Genomic DNA, 22,094 nt, shown 5'->3' with positions numbered 1-22,094 from the left:
GGACTTAAGGGCAAGTTCTACAGAGTGGTGGTTAGACCGACTATGTTGTATGTAGCTGAGTGCTGACCCGTCAAGAAGTCCCATGTACAGAAGATGAAAGTAGCTGAAATGAGGATATTGAGATAGATATGTGGGCATACTAGGAAAGACATGATTATGAATGAAGTTATTAGGGACAAGGTAGGAGTTGCATCTGTAGAGGACAAGTTGCGGGAATCGAGGCTGAAATGGTTCGGGCATGTGAAGAGGAGAGACATAGATGTTCCGGTCAGGAGGTGTGAGAGGTTGTCCATGGCAGATTTAAGGAAGGGAAGGGGTAAGCCTAAGAAGTATTTGGGAGAGGTAATTAGGCAAGACATGTCATTGCTTCAGCTTACAGAAGATATGACTCACGATAGGAAGGTGTGGATGTCAATGATTATGGTTGTAGGTTGATAGTAGTGTGTTCCTCCTAGGTCGACCAGTAGTACTATGACTATTTTTGTAATTTTCTATTTATGGTCCTTTATTATGTATGCTGTGACATTCACGCCTGTTACCATGGTACATTGTTGTTAATATTCTTTGCTACTTGGTTGCTTTATCTTCACTGTTTCTTGAGCCGATGGTCTATCGGAAATAACCTCTCTATCTATGAGATAGGGGTAAGTTTTGCGTACACACTACCCTCTCCCGACCCTATTTATGGGATCAAAAATGGGTTTGTTGTTGTTTTAAATCCTAGTACAAAAATGAGTAAGAATAAGCTTCGAAGCTGAAGTCATATTTTTTGGGCCCATCATATTCGTGATCAGAGATCGAACGGCTTCATTTGTTCCTGGCCCTACAAGGTGAGTTGCATATCCAAAATCGAAAAAGAGAAGGGAATACAAACCCTAACTTATATTGATCCAAGGGGAAAATTTGTGAAAACAATCGATTTCCTCTCGATAAATCACTAAATCGAAAGGCTCTTTCATCAAATCTAAGAAAATGGGGAACGCTGAGAAATTGATGAATCAGATCATGGAGCTGAAGTTCACATCGAAGAGCCTTCAACGCCAAGCCCGAAAATGTGAGAAGGACGAAAAAGCGGAGAAGCTTAAGGTCAAGAAGGCTATTGAGAAAGGAAACATGGACGGCGCTAGAATTTACGCCGAAAACGCCATCCGCAAGCGCAGCGAACAGATGAACTATCTTCGTCTCTCCTCTCGCCTTGACGCCGTTGTCGCTCGCCTCGATACTCAGGTAAAACACCGATCCGAAATATAAGCTGTCGAAAACTTGCATTTCACTATCTCGATCTCGGAATATATTATGTAATATTTGAAATTAAGTTTATATTTGTGCATAATATGTGTAGTTTCGACCCAGGACTGTCTATATACAAATATTGTAAAATATCTGATAATAGTTAGATATTAAATTTAGAGAAAACTTTTTAAAATAGTATATTTACTGTCTGAAATTCCGATATGTATGTGCACACATTATATGTCGTAAATTAAAAATAAATAAAGAACGTGTAATATTGATCCTGGACTACATATGTAATATCTCGATTGTAAGTTTTAAGATATTTTAGTGTGTATATATATATTAAGAGGTTTCTTTACTTTCTTGAAATTGGGATATGTCTGTGTACGCAGGCGAAGATGGCGACTATTAGCAAGTCAATGTCGTCGATCGTGAAATCACTAGAATCATCTCTCAACACAGGGAATTTACAGAAGATGTCGGAGACAATGGATTCATTCGAGCGTCAATTTGTTAATATGGAGGTTCAAGCTGAGTTTATGGAGAGTTCTATGGCTGGAAGTACTTCCCTGTCAACTCCAGAGGACCAGGTCGGCAGCCTGATGCAGCAGGTGGCTGATGATTATGGGCTCGAGGTGTCTGTGGGGCTTCCACAACCAGCTGCCCATGCTATATCTTCTAAGAACGAGGAGAAAGTTAATGAGGATGATCTGTCCAGACGTCTGGCTGAGCTCAAGGCGCGTGGGTAATTGAGAAACTAAAAATTCTTGTGTTAGTACAGAAGTGGGGGTATTGATGTAACATGATATAGTATGTGAAGTTTTATTTGATGCTCACTCAAAATTGAACAGCTTTAATGTACATTTTATTCTCCTGTGATTGTGTAGTCAATTTGCTTCTATCTGACGAGCTTATGACATTTGTATCTTTGCATTATTGTGTGCTTGTTGATAGTGTATAGACAATTCGGCATCATCTTAAGACCACTCATTTAGGTAGGGATTCATAAAAAGAAGATACCTTTAGTGTGGGAAGAAAATAAGAATTGTTGCATTTGGTTTATTATAAGCTTGAGTTTATCATGTCAAACTAATTAGTTGTAGTAGTTTGATTGGCCGTCCACTTTTTTTGACACTGTATCTTTTGTGAAATATGATAATATGAAAATTTAGTGATATTGTATGAATTCTGAGGGCTCTCTTCATTTTTGTAGTGGGAGGAGATATCATAGTTGATAAATTTAAGAAAGTATGAAGTGCGACTCTTAGTTTATCATGCATGGCTTTGGACTACTGCAGAAGTGTTTGATATTGGGTGAAGCCCTATAACATTGCACGGGGATGGTTGTGAATACAATTTATTATCATTTTGACTAGAAAGAATCAGATATTGTGTTGATTTTATCATTTGCCTTACTGGATTGAGCTTGCATGCATGTGACAGGAGTAGATAACATAGTCCTGAGGTGCATATTCCTTCGCTAAGTGTAGAAATTGGAAGATCTTTAGGTTGACTCGATAGTAATTCTGTATCCTGTTAATTTATTTTCTGAGAGAGCACTGTATGTTCTCAAACTCAGCAAGGTCTATAGCATCATGCAAACAGGTGACTGATAAGTGACAAATATTACTGGTACTGGGTTTCAACCGCCCGCTTGGCATGCTGTATTTGCAAGAACACCTTTCCTATCTCATGAGTCACCCTGCTTGGTTACCCTCAGTTATATAACTGTATGATCAGTTTAAGGTTTAATGCAGTAAAGAAGATGTGCAATTCTGTCTGAGGATGAATGATTTGTGAACCTTTATCTCTTATATGTTTATGCATCTCGTTAGTGATAGCCTATTGCTGTGGGTTGCATGCATTTTCATGTTTGAGTATTCACAAGTAGATTTGGGGATGTGGTGCATGCTAAACCCTTCTTCATAAATAGTCGGGGATGCTTAATGTTTGATGCGAATTGATACTGGCTGACATTGTTGAGAATCTGTGATACTATGCTATCATGAAGATACATGTAGTACATGGAGTCTAGATCTTTTTCCTGATGGCCTTTGTTTTTGTAAAGGAATACTAAACTGAACTGACTTCATAGTTGCAGAACTGTGGTTCGCTTTGGGGTTTCCTCTGTTGTAGATAAGATTTTGAGTTCTGTACATCTAAGTTTCTAATGCTTAATTCATCAAAAATAGAAGTTTCTAATATGTAATTTTTGATACATCGGTGAATGCGCTCTGAAGAAATTGAGAGAGGTTTGAGGTTAAACGAAGTTGATTATTGAGCTTGATACTCACAGAAGGTGAGAGCTGTTTAATTAAATTTGTGTCATCCCTAAAGCTCTCTAAACCCAATGATATGAACTTCTGAATTAGTTGTGGTGCTTGGGGATGATGAAGACCGTTTACAGTTCCTATATGTATTGGGGTTTTTTCCTAAAAGTCAAATGGTCTGTATTTCGTTACAGTAGGCTCTTGGGGAGGCATGAGACTTTTTATAACATTCCCAGTAGATTTGGGATGCTCTATCAGCTCGCCAAGTAATCAATTTGAGTTTAGCCCAAATGGGTTTATGTTATTCACATTTAAAAAGCTGTCGTGTTATACACGTTAATGTTTTGATGGACTAGTTAACAAGGATACAAAAATGCTCACACTTATATATGAGCAACTCCAGTACCAAATCAATCCAATAATTAGAGTGACAAATAAGTTGCACACTTTACATATATAAACATAATATAATAAACATAAAGATGTTATGGTATTTGTATAAAATGGAGTTGCTAATTGTCAATGCACAGCCACTCTGTATCAAATAGAAGTTCCAACAGCTGCCTCTGTCACTAAACAAGGGATCAATATCTAGGGGCGGAGCTACGGTAGTGGGTGCGGGTTCCGGCGAACCCAGTGACTTTTTATTTGTATTGAAAAATTTACTGATTCTATATAAATATATCATGCCGAACCTAGTAACAAAAGGGCTCTGGGTTCAATGATAAGAGTTCTGGGTTCGCTTGGAGAAGGCGCGGGTTCGAATCACATTGAAAGCAGTGAGCTATTTTATTATTTTTTACAAATTTTTTTTTAAGAAAGCATAAATTAAACGACATCGTAATTCCGAAAAACTCCAAAGTCCAAACGACATTGTGCCTTCCTTTAAACTAACATTTATACTTTGTAATAAATAAACGGAAAAGGGTCAAAATTGTCCTCGAACTATCGAAAATAGCTCAAATATACCCTCCGTTTATTTTTGGTACCAAATTTGTCCTCGCCATCTAAAAATTGGACCATTATTGTCAAAAAAAAAAACTAACGGTTGCCACATCAGCTTTTGGACATACTTAAATATTACGGAAAAGGATCAAAATTGCCCTCGAACTATCGAAAATAGCTCAATTATATCCTTTGTTTGTGTTTGGTACCAAATATGTCCTTGCCCTCAAATCTAACGGCTGTCACATCAGCTTTTGGACCTATTTAAATATTATAATCATGTTGACATGCCAATGCAACATGACAAAAAAAAAACCTTCTCCACCCCAAGAACCCATTTTCTGCGAGGGTTTGCTGCATTTCCCGTGAAGGCGCAGTGAAACACTTCAGGTGGCCTGCTAGCTAGGCAAGTGAGGAGGGGAAGGATTAGGTGGTGTCTACAAAGTGTATCTTTTTATGAAGTTTTGGGTCTAGGTCTTATTTGCGGTCGGTCTTCTTTTCCTTTCTGTTGATGAAGGCTGGAAGTGGAAGGGTATAGTATTTTAGATGATGGTCTCATTCTAATGGTTTTCGAGTTTTTTATGAGAGTTGTTTTTAAAAGGATATATCTCTGCAACTAATTTGTGACCTTTTTGAGCTATGAGCTTAGATAGCTAGCCATGGGAATACTGCAATATGCAACTTTTGTTGTTCTCCACCATTTTTGTGATAAGATTTCTGATTTTAAATGATAAAAGTTGGTATTTTATTTCTTGTGTAGTATATTGAATTTTTTTTTTACATATTTGTGAATCTTAAGAATAGCCCAACTAAATTTCTCATAATAAGATTGGTGTACCTTTAATTATTTGGAAGGAGCAACACTTAGATGAGTCAACGAATGAAAATGGAGAAAGAAATTTTATCCGTGGGGACTTTTGTCAAGATGGAGGACAGTCTGTTGGAGATAGACTTTTATTGTTCACATGAGCTCATGTGACAACCGTTAGTTTTTAGGGCAGTAATGGTCCAATTTTTAGACGTCAAGGACATATTTGGTACCAAACACAAATGGAGGATATAATTGAGCTATTTTTGATAGTTCGAGGGCAATTTTGATCCTTTTTTCATAATATTTAAATATGTCCAAAAGCTGATGTGGCAGCCGTTAGTTTTTAAGGCAATAATGGTCCAATTTTTAGACGGCGAGGACAAATTTGGTACCAAAAACAAAAGGAGGGTATATTTGAGCTATTTTCGATAGTTCGAGGACAATTTTGATCCTTTTTCCAATAAATAAAACATAAAACCTTTCTTTCTAATAAACAAATCCTTCTCTAAACAAAAACACGTCTTCTCATCTTCTCAATCCCAAATAAAAAAAGCTAGGGTTCTGCCTCTGTTGATCGCTGGCGCTACTACCATAATATGCCGAATCCAGACACCTTTCAACTCTCGTTGTGTATCAATGTATGCTCTTTCTCCCTTAGAAGTTAGACCCTTCTTCCTTCTTCAATTCTTCTTTCTTGATTTTTTTCCTTCATGTTTTCCTCTTACATTTTATATTTGACAATTTAAACAAAATCTAATTTTTAATTTTTGATTCTAGGGTTGTCCCACGTTTTGAACTTCATTCTCTTTGTCAATTTGTGCTTTGGTTCTTTCCAAAAGTTCATACTTGGAGTGTCCGACAAGCCGACAGACAAGGTATGTGGTTGTTGTCCTACTTTCTTGTTTTTAGTTTCTTAGTGAGACCAACTTGCATTCATATGGAGTGGCCTTATGCGCTTGTTAAGAAGAAAACTTTCATATATAGTCAGGGCGGAGCTACAATAGAGCTACAGTAGAAGAAAACCCGGTGACTTTTTCCGAGACCCTGTATTTATAATTTAGAATTCATACACTTTCAATCATAGCTCCGCTTCTGTCAATATCTTAATATTTGATACAAAATAGAAGAAAACCAGTGACTAATTTGCACTACAATAAGTCAGCAAACGCGCAGAAGGGCATAAGACAAGACTGTAAAATAGATTATACGTTAAAGTTATCAAAGCAGGCCAAAAAAGAGAATTCATTGCTCTTTTTCCACGAATTTATTCTTAGGAGCAAGATTTCACTTACTTTTTGATTTAGACTGTCACCATATTTGCTATTTATATAACCCAAAACTCATCAACCAACAAGTTGCAATGAAAAGATGCTAGTTCAGATTGAAAACCGTAAGATGCATAACTGAAAGAGAGATCCAAAGCTGCAATTTGAAACTTCAAAAGTAGTGGCAGAGTCAGGAATTCTAACGAGAAGATTCAAAAAAATTACAAGAATGGCACATTCGAACTTGCTACCCGAAGCAAATTTTGACTTTGAGTCATATTTTCGACCATATAGCTTCGTCCTGTTCACAAAGGTGAATATGGAAATTGACAGCAACTTTTCCTCAGCAGAGGCCTCCCAAAACTTAAACACAAACTAAGGCATCACAGACGCCATAAATATGTTTAGCATAGTAGTTGAGGTCAAAGATCAAGGCAGTAAGACACTATTACAACCCATACTAACTATAGAAGTTTTTATGAAAGGTCACGTTTTACTCGCTGCATAATTTCTACTCTTCTCAAAGAAACAATGATGTCTGCTCTGGACCAGACTCTCTCTAATCTGTAATCTCTCTCAGTTACTCGGATTAATACTAAAAGCCACTCTCTCTAATCTCTTTGAGTTTTTCGACTTGCTGTTATGTTCTTCCATTTATTGGCTGCAGTTTATTAGTGCTTCCACATCTTGTATCCAATGAATAGTTGTTGGCCACAAGTACAACCAGCACAGATATATGAACAAAATGCATATCCAAGTGCAATGATGTGACTTCCACATACAAAAATAAGAACATGACACTCAAACAGAGAATGCTCTAGGATAATTTTGCATAACATTTGGAACTTAAAAACCCAAAAGAATATATTAACAAAACAAAAAAACACAAATAAGAAGAACAAAAACAATATCATTGCAAACAAATGTCGCCCCGCAGGAGTTCTCCCATCATCAAAACAGGTCATGAGCAAATTTATTCAACAAATAACATTACCTAGACGCAACTACACCGAAGGAACCATGGAAACTTATGTAAGGTAGATCCAGTGAAATGAAGTATAAATGTTGCATCCTGTTGGATCTTCAATTATCTCCGGTGTATTATTTGTATTTGTGAGAAAGTAGTTTCTCAACTCCTGCAGCTCCATATTTTCAAAATTCTGCAATTTAACATTCTTTAACTCATGCCTCCAACATTTCCAAGGTAGAGATGCACAACAAGGTTTCTCATCTTCATCTTCATCTCTGTATGTAAACTACAAAACCAAGAAAACCACAACAGGAACTAAGGTAATATTGAAAGGTTCAAATTCTTTGGTATCAGCTTATAAATGATGTGAAATCCCCCACCCCACCCCCAACCAAAAACCTGGGGCCAAAGAAGAAAAAAAGGAAACAGTGACTGTGAGGGGAAGGGGAAGCTTTATACAATTAGGTATATCAAAACAATTTTCAGTTTGAGCAGATAACATGTGTATATGTCATGTATAGTGTAGAATATTTGTCCCTACTTTTCCATTATTATGAACTAAATCCTTGTGTTTAACATTGTTTCCTGAAGGTGACCAAGCATGCAACAACAACAACAATTACTAATACGCCTCAATCCCAAGAAAGTTGATACGACTATATGAATATTTGCTGACCATGCCGCTCCAATTAGTTCATCTTAGACCCAATCATAATCTACACCTGATTGAATCCATGTGCATGAGATTTTTATAGACTGGGGGCAATGAGGTGACTAAGAAAGCATAATTAGCTTGGGAAAGAGTTTGCTATCCTAAATCAGCCGGAGGTTTTAATGTTATTGATATTTGCCATCTGGAACAGGGCAGCAGTGAGTAAGCATTTCTGGAACCCATGCAAGAAGGATAGATTGTGGATTCACACCTACTATGTTAAAGTCAAACAATTGTGGGAAATTAATCCTGCACCAGGCTTCTTGGATGGTGACTACTAGAAGTTCTTTATATTTTCTACCGACATATATATCTTAGATAGGATTAAAAGACTCCTTACAAACATAAGACCTAATAAACGTACTATCTTGACTAAAGTATAGTCCCAACTAATAGGTCGAGCACACAGAAGTTTAAATTATCCAATGTGATACATTTTTTTCTGAAGTGTTTACACATCATCCAAGAACTCCTGACCCTTAACCAGTCAATAAACCAAATATTTCTGCAAAAAAAGGTTTATATAAACAACTTTAAGGGGCTATAGAGAATTTTGTAACCTTGCTAACCTATATAATAGACTTCAAAATGATTAGTTAGTAGGTGATGCTTTTTTGCTTATGGTGGGATTCACTAACTATTACTTTTGGCTAATCTGCTAGTACTATTGGAGTCATGTTAGGTAAATAAAAAAATCGAAACCAAGTATGAAGGATTTGTCACTAAAACAAAGAATTAAGGGCATGTAAAAAAGTGAACTAATTGCAAGGAGATCATACATAAAGAATAAATGTGCAAGAAACATTAGTAACCACTAATTTTTTCTGTACATACTACAAAGTTAGTGCCTTGAAAGAAACACATATTACCTTGATCAGGCTCTTTAAATCTCTAGTCTGGTCAAAAGATAGGGTGTCCAGTTGAGGAGACATCCAAAGCAAACAATCAACAACGTCCACAGCTGAAAAATTATACCGATTCCTCATTTTTATGTGCAAAATCTTAGTAGCATAAAGTGGAGGAAGCAAGTTTTCTCTCATGTATTTGGGTAAAACTATCTCCTGCACAAACAAAAAGAAGAAATATGAGAAATCCAGAACCACTTCTTCAAGCAGGGGCAAGTAGACAATTTGTTGCACGTATATACCTTGTCATTCTCACAGCGCAGTGCAATAGCCTTGGAATGATTAAAGTTACCAAGAGACTTCATGAGCTTAGTGTACCAGTGAGTGTCACGGGTTTGTGGGATCAAATTGAGATTAGCTTCCAGCAGATGTGAAGCTTTCATTTTGAACGTTGGCAAGGGATCAACAATATCTTTTCCATAATGAACATCAGATGAGAATCCTTTCGGCCACAGGATATAAAACATCACCAAAATTTGAGGAGGGGAGGGAAGTCCAAGCATTGTTACAAGCCTTGGACAATACACTTGTTGTGAACCGGCGTGACCCGGTATGGGATTATGAGCCAGAAGTGTGCAACAAGGCCGATCCAGTTAGTAGTATAGTTGGTAGTATTGGGCTTGGAGCTAAATGGAGAAAAGAACCAATGACTAAACACCCGAATAGAACGTTAAGGCATTATATTTGGGATCCAGACAGTATACAGGCAATGTGTATTGTCATCATGCTTAGGCAAAGTCTGCTTTCTCACCTCCTCTTCTGAATATGTCTAATTCCTCATCTCTTTCTGATTACCTATCATATTTCTTAAGTTGTTCTACAATTACTGTTGTTGTTTACGTTCTAGAGCTGTAATCTTACAGTTGTTGAGAGCAATATAGTATATAATACTTTAGTATTTGTGTTGAGTAATTCAGGTTGTAGCATTGGTGATTTCATCTATCGGACTCCAACAGTGGCGATGTTTCTACCTAGATTCAGTGGCGACGGCAACCCGGAGAGTTGGATTTTTCGGGCCGAGTTATACTTCACATACCTTGGCTTCGCCAAGAAGGACTAGCTGCCTCTTCCAACCTTCTATCTAGAAAGTGATGCCCTCGCGTGGTTCAATTGGTTATTTCGCAACCACCAATTTTATGATTGGAACCATTTCAAGGAGAAATTTCTTATGCATTTTCAGAAACGGACCTTCATTAATTCGAGAATGGCAGATATTTCACAAGCTGGGGTTGACTACGTCAATTGTGCTACATTGGTTCGATCGGCGACCTATGAGTCTGCATCTCCCGAAATTCATGAACTCAACGCTCGTCTAGTTGATGGAGAAAAGTATGCGACTATCGTAGATGAGGTGTTTGATAAAAATCCCCAAAGTAATGAACCTGTTGTGCATTCTCAATTTTCAAAGGATGAAGCTCAATTAGTTCCTCTTGTTGGACGAGATTATTTCATGCCTCAAGAGATTGAACAATTTGAGATTTTGTCTATAGACTCTGAGGGACTTTTAGATGCAATGAAGATAAACTCTGATTCCGACGATGGAAAATCAGAGGAGGACCAACGAGGCTGCACTAAGGTGGAGGAAAATTCAAGCAATACTGCAGCTCAGGTGTTTGCTACAAATACCACCACACAACTCAGCCATATTGCAACTATGATTTTGGATCCCTTTTCTAGCTTGATCCCAGATGTTAAGTTTCCTGTTGGTCGAATACTTGTTGTGCCTGTTAGTGTCAATTTGGACGATTGTCGTATGCTTGATACTTGTTATTGCTGTCAAACGAGGGCTTATGCATCTCTCCACTATGTGTCTAGATCAACTATAGGGACTATTCTATTTTATAGTTGTGTGGACAATTGGTTCGACACAGGGCAAGATTTCAAGGCTGATGTATATGTACTTTTATCTTATTTTATAGTTGTGTGGACAATTGGTTCGACACAGGGCAAGATTTCAAGGCTGATGTATATGTACTTTTATCTGTTCAATCTGAAGATCTAACTCACATTTTACATGAGGAACCATGGCTGCTACTTTTTCTTAGTTGTGAGTTTGTCCTGCAGCATGATAAGAAGTTCACGATGGCTAATGAGGTGATAGTTTTGAGTTGCATAGTATTGCATTTGGAGTGGCTAGTGTGGCAGATTGTTGAGGTTGTAGGAATTTCTAATATCAGCTATTCATGTGATGCAATTGGTTTACTCGTACGACGTGGAAACCTTGAATGGCATAGTGGACCATCATCTTCTGAGGACATGTTTTCTATGCACCTTGTGCTGGAACTTTGGGCAGGAGGGGACCTGTTTGATGGAACCATTGCCCTCGGATATTCGTTAGTCAAAGAAACTACTGATATTTTTGGACAGCTTCTAACTGTAGTCCGTAATTACCATTTCATGGGTGATGATCGTTGGAATCAATCATTGGCTGGACACTCCGGAAAAGTCTACCCTCAACGTGGACTTGAGCTTGCTCAACGTTTGGAGGAGTTGCCTTGTACTCTTTCCGCTTGCATTTGTGACCAGTTTATAAAGAGAAGTACATTTGACTCATGTAGTGCACTTGATCATGCTACACCTCTTATAGATTTACATCAATTTTTCCTTGATCAGTTCGGATTATAGTTTCCATTTGATCCCGGTGAGTCTGTTCTTCCATCCATTATGTTCGAAAGCTTGGATATACATTTCAATATACCCCACAACTTGCCTAGTGCATTGTATTCTGTTGCAGTTGGCCTCAATGGTACTATGGAAGGTGGCAAGCTGTCTAATGAAATGTCCAGTTGCATGATGGATGTACAAACTGTTCCACCTCGGCCACCACGACCACTTCCAAAATCGCATTTCTTGGCCCAAGTCTCGCATTCTGTTGCAATAACAACAAACCTCAACTCTAATGGGCTTGTCATAATTGGTGTGGATGATTCCAATATATATGCTCGTCTTCTTGCTGCAAACTTAAGTAGTAAAACGCAACCTGCAGCAACTGCATTTGCTGCCATATTACAGGAGCGAAAAGTATTAAAATTAAGGAGTGGCTATAAGGTGAAGCTTCACTCTGTGCACCTTGCTGCTTACACATTTTATGGTGTCATTAAAATGATAGAGTTGGTTGTACATCATAGGTTTCATCATGGCTTAGGGCATGCATTAGTGTATGTTATCCTCTTGAACAAGTATGTGATTGCAGGGCAGGTTATCATTGAACTCAATTTGATAATGCTGATAAATTTTACTGTAAACCAAATAGAACATGGTTGGTTGATAGCAGTAGCAATGGAGAAATTTGGTGAAGAGAAAACTGCTAAAATTGTTCATCTGTACTTCAAGATGGATAATTCTAGCTTCGACGGGTCCGAGCATGTTAAGAAGTGTTGTATGTCTTATGTTTCACATGCTTTTGGAGATCCTTTTGATCATAGTAGTACTCTTGAGAGATTTCTTGGCATCCAATTATCTGAGACTATTACTAACATTGTGGCGTATCATATGACTATTTCATTTGATAGAGAGGGAAATGCCTCTACTAATACCAAGAAGGTTTTCAATTGGCCAGCAATTTCGTCGGTGCAAGCTAGTCCACTTGTTCTTGTCCTTTCATCAGGAATTGATGCTGAAAGAGAATGGAGTGAAAGGGGCATTGCAGCTATTGTTGGCCATATATGTGCGGCGTTGTTAGAAAGTACAACAAATTCCCCTCATGTTGCTGAGAAAGTTTATGGGACAGGCAATATTGCTTCTAAGATCAGAACCATGCCATATGAAAGCTTGAATGACATCATTAGGTGCTTTGTGTTTTTGAACACATCTCCAATTATTACACATTGTTGTCATGTTATCTTGAACAAAGTGGTTATTCTACAGAAGTTAGGCGATAATGATGAAACCAAGTCGACACTACCCCCAAGCTGCCAACCAAACTATGATATTGTTCCTAGTGGTTTTTGCCTATCGCAGCCATGGATTTAGCTCTCGAAGTTGCCTTCCTGACTTGAACCTTAGAGGACAAGGTTCTTTTTGTGGGTGGAAGTATTGTTGTGAACCGGCCGTGACTCGGTATGGGATTATGGGCCAGAAGTGTGGAACAAGGCCGATCCAGTTAGTAATATAGTTGGTAGTATTGGGCCTGGAGCTAAATGAAGAAAATGCCCAATGACTAAACACCCGAATAGAACGCTAAGGTATTATATTGGGATCCTGGCGGTATACAGGGCATGTGTATTGTGATCATTCCTAGGCAAAGTCTGCTTTCTCACCTCCTCTTCTGAATATGTCTAATTCCTCATCTCTTTCTGATTACCTATCATATTTCTTCAGTTGTTCTGCAATTACTGTTGTTGTTTACGTTCTAGAGCTGTAATCTTATAGTTGTTGAGAGCAATATAGTATAAAATACTTTAGTATTTGTGCTGAGTAATTCAGGTTGTAACACTAGTTTTGGCAGCATCTTTAACAACAAGAAAAGACAGAATGTGCTCCAAAATTGGCACCGGCAGTTCAGGAATTTTATCTGTCCCTTCCAACGTTGCCTTAATATTTTCTATAACCTTTAATAAAAGGAGTTACCTGACAAAAGAATAAATAAATAAAATAATATTTGTATGAGTGACATGCATCCTAAACCGAATAGTGAAAGGATTCACAAAGTGTAAAGAAAAGAATAGTTAACGGATTGAACAAGTGTGAAAACCAAATTACCCACAAGAAAAAGGGAAAGCCAAAAGCAAGAGGAAGAAAGACAAACCATATATATTATACAGAGTCCAAACAACTCTGCTCCTTCTTAATAGGTTAAACTGCCAAAAGATCCAGAAATCTCTGCCATTTTTAATAATTGACCCCCTTCTCTTCCTAAAGTTTTATATTGACCCCCGTACTGGATTTTCCTATTGAGTAGCGAAATTTTTGCATGCGGATTTTTTTCCTATTGGACGAGGTAACGGAAAGGGATAACAATAATTTTTTGTAAAAAAAAAAAAATTGGTTCAATTTTGCAAAAAAAATCAAATACATGCTTCAACTTCAAATGAATTCTTCCTCTTTTATTTTTTTTAATCAAAATACATTTGTCCTTTAAAGTATCAATCATCATCTATGAAAATTATTTTGTTATGTGATATCTTAATTATTTTTTAAACAAGTGCTTCCATATAATTCAAATGTTGTCATACAACAACATACCCAATGAAACCCATATGTGAGGTCTCGGAGGGTAGTGCGTAAGCAAACCTTACCCCTATCTTGTGAAAGCAGAGACGTTGTTTCCGATGACTCTCGACTCAAGAAAAGCATAATTTCAGCAGTCATGAAAAAGAAATACAGCTGTGGAGAAGCCACGAAAAAAAGAAGCAATAACAACAAGAAAAATAAAAAAATCAAAGCAAAAAATAATAGGTAGTAGTAGAAAACTAAGAATAAGAAAATACGGGAGTAGTACTAATACTATCGGTATATGGGAAAGAAAAACACGCGACTACCTACTAACTCACTACCTTAATTCTCGACCTCTACACCCTCCTATCAAGGTCATATTCTCAGTAAGCCGAAGCCGAAGATGTGTCATGTCCTACCTAATCACGTCTTCCCAATACTTTTTTGGCCTACATCTCCCTCTCCTTAGACCCACTATTTCTAACCTCTTACACCTCTTTATTAGGGTATCTAACGCATCTCCTCTTCACATGCCCGAACCACCTCAATCTCGCATCTTGTCCACTACAGAGGTCACTCCCACCTTGTCCCAGATATCCTCATTCATAATCATATCTCTCCTAATATGCCTGCACATCCATCTTAACTTCTTCATTTTCGCTACTTTCTGTATAATCCCATTAGTGGGGTCTGGGGAGGGTAGTGTGTATGCAGACCTTACCCCTACCCTGGGGTAGAGAGACTGTTTCCGATAGACCCTCGGCTCCCTCCCTCCAAGAACTCCCCACCTTACTCTTGAGGTGACTCGAACTCACAACCTCGGGTAGAGAGACTGTTTTCGATAGACCCTCGCCTCCCTCCCTCCAAGAACTCCCCACCTTGCTCTTGGGGTGACTCGAACTCACAACCTCTTGGTTGGAAGTGGAGTGTGCTTACCACTAGAGCAACTCGCTCTTGTCTCAATAGGACTCATTGTATCATTATCAATAAATAGATTTTTCTCCTGTGCATTCTCACATGGTATCAGAGCTTCAGTGAGAAAATTATCGTTGTGCGTCATTCCAGTGACATTCGGGAAGAAAGATCTCATCGCCGTGCAATTTTCCGGTAACTTCGCCTTGTTCCCAAGGTTTATCACTGCTACAGTGGTACTGTACATATATCAGTACCACTATCAGATACGAAACCCTTGTGCGACCAAACCCTAGAAATTCCAGTCTCATCGGAAGTCACCGTGCGTCTTTTCGGTTGACGACTCAAGATTGATTTGCATTATTTACTCATCGGTAAGTATTGTGCGAAAACCAACACTACTATCTTGTTCGAAAAAATCAGGCTACAAAACCCCAGGCTAGAAATTATTTTATAAGTTTATTATAAAATCTATCACGACATTACAATCCTTCCATTATTAACGATGCATTCCAATCCTTACACAACCTGCGTCAAAACCAAACAATCCTTTACAGATCGACAAAATAAACATAAACTTGTTTCGTATTTGTATTGAATGGAGTTTCTAATTTTCAATACACAATAACTCCGTATCAGTAAGACTGTCACTACATCCCAAAACAAGGAATAAAGCAATGCGTTCTAGCAATCGCCTCAGAGTTGAGTCATGACTCATGAGCATATAATTTATTTCATTAAAAAGATCCTTTTTAGTCGTTAAGATGAACAAGAAGTCAGAGAAGAGTTATCACGAAAAGATGTTTATAAACCCGGACAAGCTATTCTAAACAAAAGATTCAACAGTTCTAGTGAGTTTTTTTTTCAAAAATAAGTGTTTGTTTGAACTGTTGTTGCTACTTATAAATTTGCAAACTCTATTTTTGGAAACTTCAGAAAAAGAAAAAACCGCCTAAATGTGCTTCTTCTGAGTACGAGAACTGAATGGAGACCCTCAACTCGTGGTTTGCAATCTCTTCATATTAAATTCCCTCGAAGTCTACAGTTGATTGAATAACGGAGTCTCCTTATAACAACTCAAAACTGAAGTTACTAAACAAGATGGAATCTCATGGAGTTGCTTGTTACTTTGCATTACTGTTGATCAGTAAAAGTCTGTATTATCACCAAATCCTCTTTCCTTTCCTTTCCTTTCCTTTTTTTTGTTGTTGTTGAGTCCCCATGTATTCTTATTAATCAGGTCTGGAATGCTAACAGTTACTGTACAAAAGCTTCCAGAAACATAATAAAAAGGTCTTTGACAACAAAAATGTCAAGTTGTAGCCTACTTGTATAACATGCAGACCAATATAACCATCTCAGTAAAGCTACTAAAAATGGAAGTACTACAAATGCTGATGAACAAAAGTATAGCAAATGCAAAGATGTGATTTCCACTGCATAATTACCCTTGTTCTCAAAGAAACAATCTTCAGGGAAAATCCAAGCCACCTAACAAAACTTTGGACATCAAATCCCCACTTAAACAAAACCAAGGGGCTCCATAAGTTCATGAATCACGAAAAAATTCGGTACGCCTGGCCCTTTCTAACCTCAGTTGTTTCTCCGCCAGTTCATTTGCCCAAAATTGCACCAGAACAATCATACACTGAATGTTCCATAATTTGAATAAGGTTTGAACTTCAAAAGCAAAAAGAAAAAAAAAACAATAAGAAAATAGAAACAATAACATGGCAGACAAATGTCCAAGTCCAACATGAGATTGCCCATCATCGACAAGTACATAAGACATCAGCAAAAAAGGTCATGAACTAATTTACTCAAAGCATAACATGAGCTAGACGCAACTACACAGAAGGAACCATGGAAACTTTAGTTAAAGGAAATCTACTTAAATGAAGTACGAAGGCTCAATTATGGCGGATCTTCAATTATCTTCTCCAATATATCTGTATTAGGGAGAAGGCTCCTTTATGGTGGAACTTCAAATATTTCCTCCAAAATGTCTGTATCTGTGAGAAGGTAGTTTCTCAACTCCTGCAGCTCCATACATGTAAAGTTGTTCAATTTAACTTTCTTTAGCTCATGCCTCCAACATTTCCAAGGCAGCGATGCACAACAAGGTTTCTCATCTTCATCATCAGCTGCATCTCTGTATGTAAACTACAAAACCAGGAAAACCATGACAGAAACAAAGGTAATAAATATCTCCATGAACAATCAATCATGAAACTAACATAGAAAGGTTAACAGTCACTGTGAGGGAAGAGGAAGCGTCATCGAATTAGGTATATCAAAATAATGTTCAGTTCGAGCAGATAAGACGTGCATATGTCCCTGCTTTTCCAGTATTATGAACTACATTCTTGTGTTTAGATTGTTTCTCGAAGTTGACCGAGCACACAACAACAATAATAATAACCACCACAACAACAACTAAACCTCAACAACAACAGCAATAATAATAATAACCACCACCACAACAACAATTAAACCTCAACTGAAAGCAAGTTGGAATTGGTTATATGATTCTCACTTACCATGCCGTTCTGATTAAGTTCATCTCAGACTCCTATTTTACGAGAATTCTCTATATTTTCAAATGGCATGTACATAAATCTCATATAGGATTAAAAGACTCCTAATAAACATAAGACCTAAACTAAAGTGGCTAAGTCTTAACTAATAGACCGGCGACACATAACTTTAAGTTTATTAACTTGGCACAATTTCTCTAACCGTTTACAAATCAATCGAGAACACCTGGCCCTTAACCAGTCAACTGACCAATACGTTTGCGGATATTAATGGGAAGTAATTTATACAAACAACTTTTATAAGGGGCAACAAAGGGTTTTGTTACCTCGCTAATCTTTATGTATGTAGGTGATTGCAGTTTTGCATATGTTGGTTGACTAACTGTCAGGTTTTGGCTAATCTGCTCATAATTGTACTATTATGTAAACAAAAGATCTTAAACCAAGTATGAAGGTTTTGTCACCAAAAAAAAAAAAAAAACTCAAAGACATGTAAAAAAGGGAACTAACTGACAGAAAACCACACATGAAGAATAAAGGTGCAAGAAACCTTACCTTCAGGGTCTTTAAGTCTTCAGTCCCGCAGCCAAAATATAGGCTGTCCAGTTGAGGAGAAATCCAGAGCAAACTATCCACAACGTCCACAACTGAATGATTCAATGGATTCATAATTGTTACACGCAAACACTTAGCATCATAAAGTGGAGGAAGCAAGTTCTCTCTCATGTCTTTTGGTATAACTATCTCCTGTACAAACAAAAAGAAGAATTATGAGAAATCCAGAACCACGTCTTCAAGCAGGGGCAAGTAGACAACGTGTTGCACGTACGTACCTTGTCATTCTCACAGCATAGAGTGATAGCATTGCAATGATTAAAGTTACCAAGAGACTTTATCAGCTTAGAGTACCAAGGATTGTCAAGGGTTTCTGGGATCAAACAGAGACAAGCTTCCAGCAGACTTGAAGCTTTCAGATTGAATGTGGGCAAGGGATCAACAGTATCTTCTCCATAACGAACATCACATAAGAATCCTAGTAAGTTAGGAGTATCTAGATCAACCTCAATCAGATTATTGCACGCAGTTACTTGGAAATACTTGAGCCGATCACTTGAGATATTCACGGTCTTCAACGACGAGCAACAAGATAAGTGAAAGATTTCAAGGTTGGGTATATTTGGAAGAAGCTCCTCTAACCATTGGTCAGTGACAGCCTCAACAGTCAAGAGCTCCAAATGCTTTAGGGATTTGCAAGCAGTTATCTTAATTACATGTAGGTCCTCACAAAATGAGCTAATTTCAAGGTCTTTAAGATTAGGTGCTGCAATATCAACCATCTGAAATTGATCTGGGCAATCTTCCAAATATACCGCCCTTAGTTTAGGTAAAGTTCCTGCTACTTGTAAACTGATTGGTCCATGAAATCCACTTAAAGACAAAACTTCTAAATTGCTACAGCTTGCGCATAGAGCTTGAAGTAATTGCTCGTCCAAAAACGAGTCAGCAAGGTATAACTCTCGCAAAGATGAAAATTTTATGCCATTAGAGGGTAGTTCGAGATTAAATCTGCCTAAACGAAGCACGTTTAGAGATTTGGAAGCGAAGATTGCTTCAGGCAACTTGATGTAAGTGTGTGTGCGTTCAACCTCTATAGACAACTCTTTGATATTACAGGCTACCAGTATATTAATCCAATTATCCACGTAATTAGAGGTTAACGAAGCATATGGTAACTTTACCATGAACCTTTGTATAGAGATGTTCTGCTTTTGCCGATCTGCTAGAATTTGACTCACAATGTTTTTTGACTTGCTGAAAATATCATCACCAAAATTTAAGCAGGAGAGGGAAGCCCAAGCACTGTTCCAAGCCTTGGACAATGTACTAGTGTTCAGAGCATCTTTAACAACAAGTAAAGACTGAATGTGCTCCAAAATCGACACTGGCAGTTCCGAAATTTGATCTGTCCCTTCCATTGCTGCCAAAATTTCTATAACCCTTTAACACAGAATAAAAATAAAGAATAGGAGTATATATGTGACACATACATCTTAAACATATTAGTGAAAGGATTCGAGAAGTATAAGGAAAGGGAAAGTTCCCTTCCAAAACCAGGCTGTTAAAAGATTTAGGTAAGTGTAAAAGCCAAACCCCACAAGAATAAGGAAAGCTAAGAGCAAGAGGAAAGATTATTTGTTTCAACAAATGAGTTTGCAGCACGCTCACTTTGAATCGAAATGATGTCAGTTGCAATAATTCACCTGAGCTTTTTGTGGGTTAAAATTATTTATTTTTTTCCCAGTTTTGCTTAAATCAGATTCCTGCTTCAACTTCAAACGATAAACATTCTTCCTCTCTTTTATCAATCATCTATGTAAATTATTTTTGTATTATGATATTTTAATTAATTTTGTCACAGTACTTTGGATATAATTAAAATGATGTCAAACTATATTTTAAAATTATTTTTAAGTCATTCAAAAAATATAAATTGAAAAATTAGTTCATGAAATTGTTATAAAATCTACCTATATTTTATATAACTTTCATTACATATTCGAGCCCCTCCCCCCCCCCCCCCCCTCTCTATCTTTTGAATTCAAACTTTCGAGATATAATTTTAGTTTTTATCACTACATTACTTATGTTAAAATTTATTAGATATATAAGTAATTTCATTAGTGAAAAATATATATATGTAGTCCAAAACCAATAATTATAAGCATGAATAACACATATACAGACAAAAAAATTGAAAAAGAATTACGATAAAATGAAATATTAATTGTTTAGTGTCGCCTTTTTAGGATTACACTCATTGGCAAGGAAAAATATGCCTTAGAACTTTGATGCGACGCTAAAGCGCCCCCAAAGCGAGGCGAAGCGCTCAACATGTTTTGAGTCTCACTTCAGGGCTTAAGCGCGCCTTTGACAACACTATAAAACACGAGAGCGATGTTGGATATATAAGTAAACAAACCTTAGACTCTAGTGACGCATTTTAAAGTCGCACGGGCATGGACCCAAAGCGCACAATATCATTAGTGGGCTGGGCTTTTACATATGTTATCAAAGCCACTCCACGTGCAACCTTGAACAGTGGTGGGGCAAACCTGGCAAACCTAAGCGAGGACGCTGAGTCCCTACGAGGGGGTGTATGTGACATAAGACGAATCCCACATCGACAAAACACAGAAGAGATTCTGGGTGTATAAATAGACATGCCTTAGACTCTAGTGACGCGTTTTAAAGTCGTACGGGCCTAGGCCCAAAGCGAACAATATCTCTAATGAATCGGGTTGTTACATTTGACAACTATCTAAACTGGCAATAGGTTCCATAATAGCGCCAAAGATATGCTTAACAACAAATACAGGAAAAAACAAAAGTAAAGGAAGGTCACTCAGTCATACAAGAAGCTAACCTCTTCTACACACTCACATTCAAAGCAATTAGTAACACGCTTTTTTTAATAACCGTGGTGTCCAGCCAGCTTGATCGCACCTTAATTTCACCAGCTTGATCGCACCTTAATTTCACAAGTGCCTGCTACCTCCTACCAGCACAGTTACTCGATAGCTCAGGAGCAATTAGTAATAAGCTTTGCAATTATATTATGTTTTTTCTTGTAATAAATGAAAAGAAATTATTCGTTCTGCATGCACTACGGCCCAAATTCAAAATAGCCAAGCAACAAATAAAAACAAAATTGAAAAGAATTCAAACACAATCACCATAAGCCAATTTTAACGGCCCAGAAAATCCGAAAAAGACAACACATCCAATTATTTAACAGTAGAAAGCCCCAAAAAATTCACAAATTCCAGATTAAATTGGAGAAAATCGAACATAAACTTGCATTTCCGTGAGGTAGGGGGACGGGGGAAGGAAGAAATGTAGAAACAGATGTCAGATGGTGAAAGAAAGAATCGAACTACACTGAAGAATTGGAGATTTGGTACCAGCGATTTGTACGAGGTTGGCTGATTCTTCAATGTTCCCTACGTCACTGGGAGTGAGTCATGAAACCGGGGTAGAGGTTTTGCTGTTTCGAAAAAGAAAATAAGAATGCTTATATCAGAAAAGGGCCTACGCCAAAAAATAAATACGGGAAAAGGGCCAAATTTAGTCCTTTTACTTTCGAATATTGGCTATATTTACCTTCTGTTACACTACTATTTACCAAATGGTATTTTGATAGTAGCTCAACTTTTATTTGTGCTATACTATGGGCATATAATTCAAAGTGTTGCGCCACCAGCTTGCACCAATTCAGGCTCAAAGCAGCACACTTGAGTTGGCCCGGCTATTTATTTTGTACTTAACCTTTTGTACTAGTTAGCCATTCTTTATTAATATAGTATAGTGGTTATTCAT

At 37.5% G+C, this 22,094-nt stretch overlaps 4 protein-coding genes across 10 annotated transcripts; 2 read left to right on the top strand and 2 right to left on the bottom strand.

The window, feature by feature from the left end:
• Positions 1-809: 809 nt before the first annotated feature.
• On the top strand, positions 810-2,155 carry LOC104116131 (ESCRT-related protein CHMP1A-like). The gene is made up of 2 exons (XM_009626929.4): positions 810-1,227; positions 1,629-2,155. Exons 1-2 carry the CDS (start codon positions 973-975, stop codon positions 1,983-1,985), a joined length of 612 nt encoding a protein of 203 aa, XP_009625224.1. The 5' UTR covers positions 810-972; the 3' UTR covers positions 1,986-2,155.
• Positions 2,156-5,773: 3,618 nt separating this feature from the next.
• Positions 5,774-13,530, top strand: LOC117281450 (uncharacterized). 4 transcript variants are annotated; one of them, XM_070177806.1, is made up of 4 exons: positions 5,774-5,900; positions 6,040-6,137; positions 8,089-8,371; positions 10,032-13,529. In XM_070177806.1, the coding sequence occupies exon 4, from the start codon at positions 11,779-11,781 to the stop codon at positions 13,084-13,086; it is 1,308 nt and encodes a 435-aa protein (XP_070033907.1). In that variant the 5' UTR covers positions 5,774-5,900; positions 6,040-6,137; positions 8,089-8,371; positions 10,032-11,778; the 3' UTR covers positions 13,087-13,529. The 4 variants fall into 4 exon arrangements, with proteins under 4 accessions (XP_070033907.1, XP_070033906.1, XP_070033908.1 ...); XM_070177805.1 differs by having other exon boundaries at positions 8,089-8,479; XM_070177807.1 differs by lacking the exon at positions 8,089-8,371.
• On the bottom strand, positions 7,157-9,617 carry LOC104116130 (uncharacterized). The gene is made up of 3 exons (XM_009626928.4): positions 9,357-9,617; positions 9,079-9,270; positions 7,157-7,783 (listed from the first exon to the last, which is right to left on the bottom strand). The coding sequence occupies exons 1-3, from the start codon at positions 9,615-9,617 to the stop codon at positions 7,556-7,558; spliced, it is 681 nt and encodes a 226-aa protein (XP_009625223.1). The 3' UTR covers positions 7,157-7,555.
• Positions 13,531-16,884: 3,354 nt separating the features above from the next.
• On the bottom strand, positions 16,885-21,805 carry LOC104116128 (F-box/LRR-repeat protein At3g26922-like). Of its 4 annotated transcripts, XM_070177804.1 has the most exons (5): positions 21,680-21,798; positions 21,159-21,273; positions 18,551-19,695; positions 18,273-18,464; positions 16,885-17,343 (listed from the first exon to the last, which is right to left on the bottom strand). In XM_070177804.1, exons 3-5 carry the CDS (start codon positions 19,691-19,693, stop codon positions 17,152-17,154), a joined length of 1,527 nt encoding a protein of 508 aa, XP_070033905.1. In that variant the 5' UTR covers positions 19,694-19,695; positions 21,159-21,273; positions 21,680-21,798; the 3' UTR covers positions 16,885-17,151. The 4 variants fall into 4 exon arrangements, with proteins under 4 accessions (XP_070033905.1, XP_009625218.1, XP_009625221.1 ...); XM_009626923.4 differs by lacking the exon at positions 21,159-21,273 and having other exon boundaries at positions 21,680-21,805; XM_009626926.4 differs by lacking the exon at positions 21,159-21,273 and having other exon boundaries at positions 18,551-19,715; positions 21,680-21,775.
• Between the last annotated feature and the right edge of the window lie 289 nt (positions 21,806-22,094).

Source organism: Nicotiana tomentosiformis, chromosome 6 (genome assembly GCF_000390325.3).
Source record: "Nicotiana tomentosiformis chromosome 6, ASM39032v3, whole genome shotgun sequence".
NCBI classification, from domain to species: domain Eukaryota; kingdom Viridiplantae; phylum Streptophyta; class Magnoliopsida; order Solanales; family Solanaceae; genus Nicotiana; species Nicotiana tomentosiformis.
This window is presented reverse-complemented; position numbering and strand designations above follow the sequence as displayed.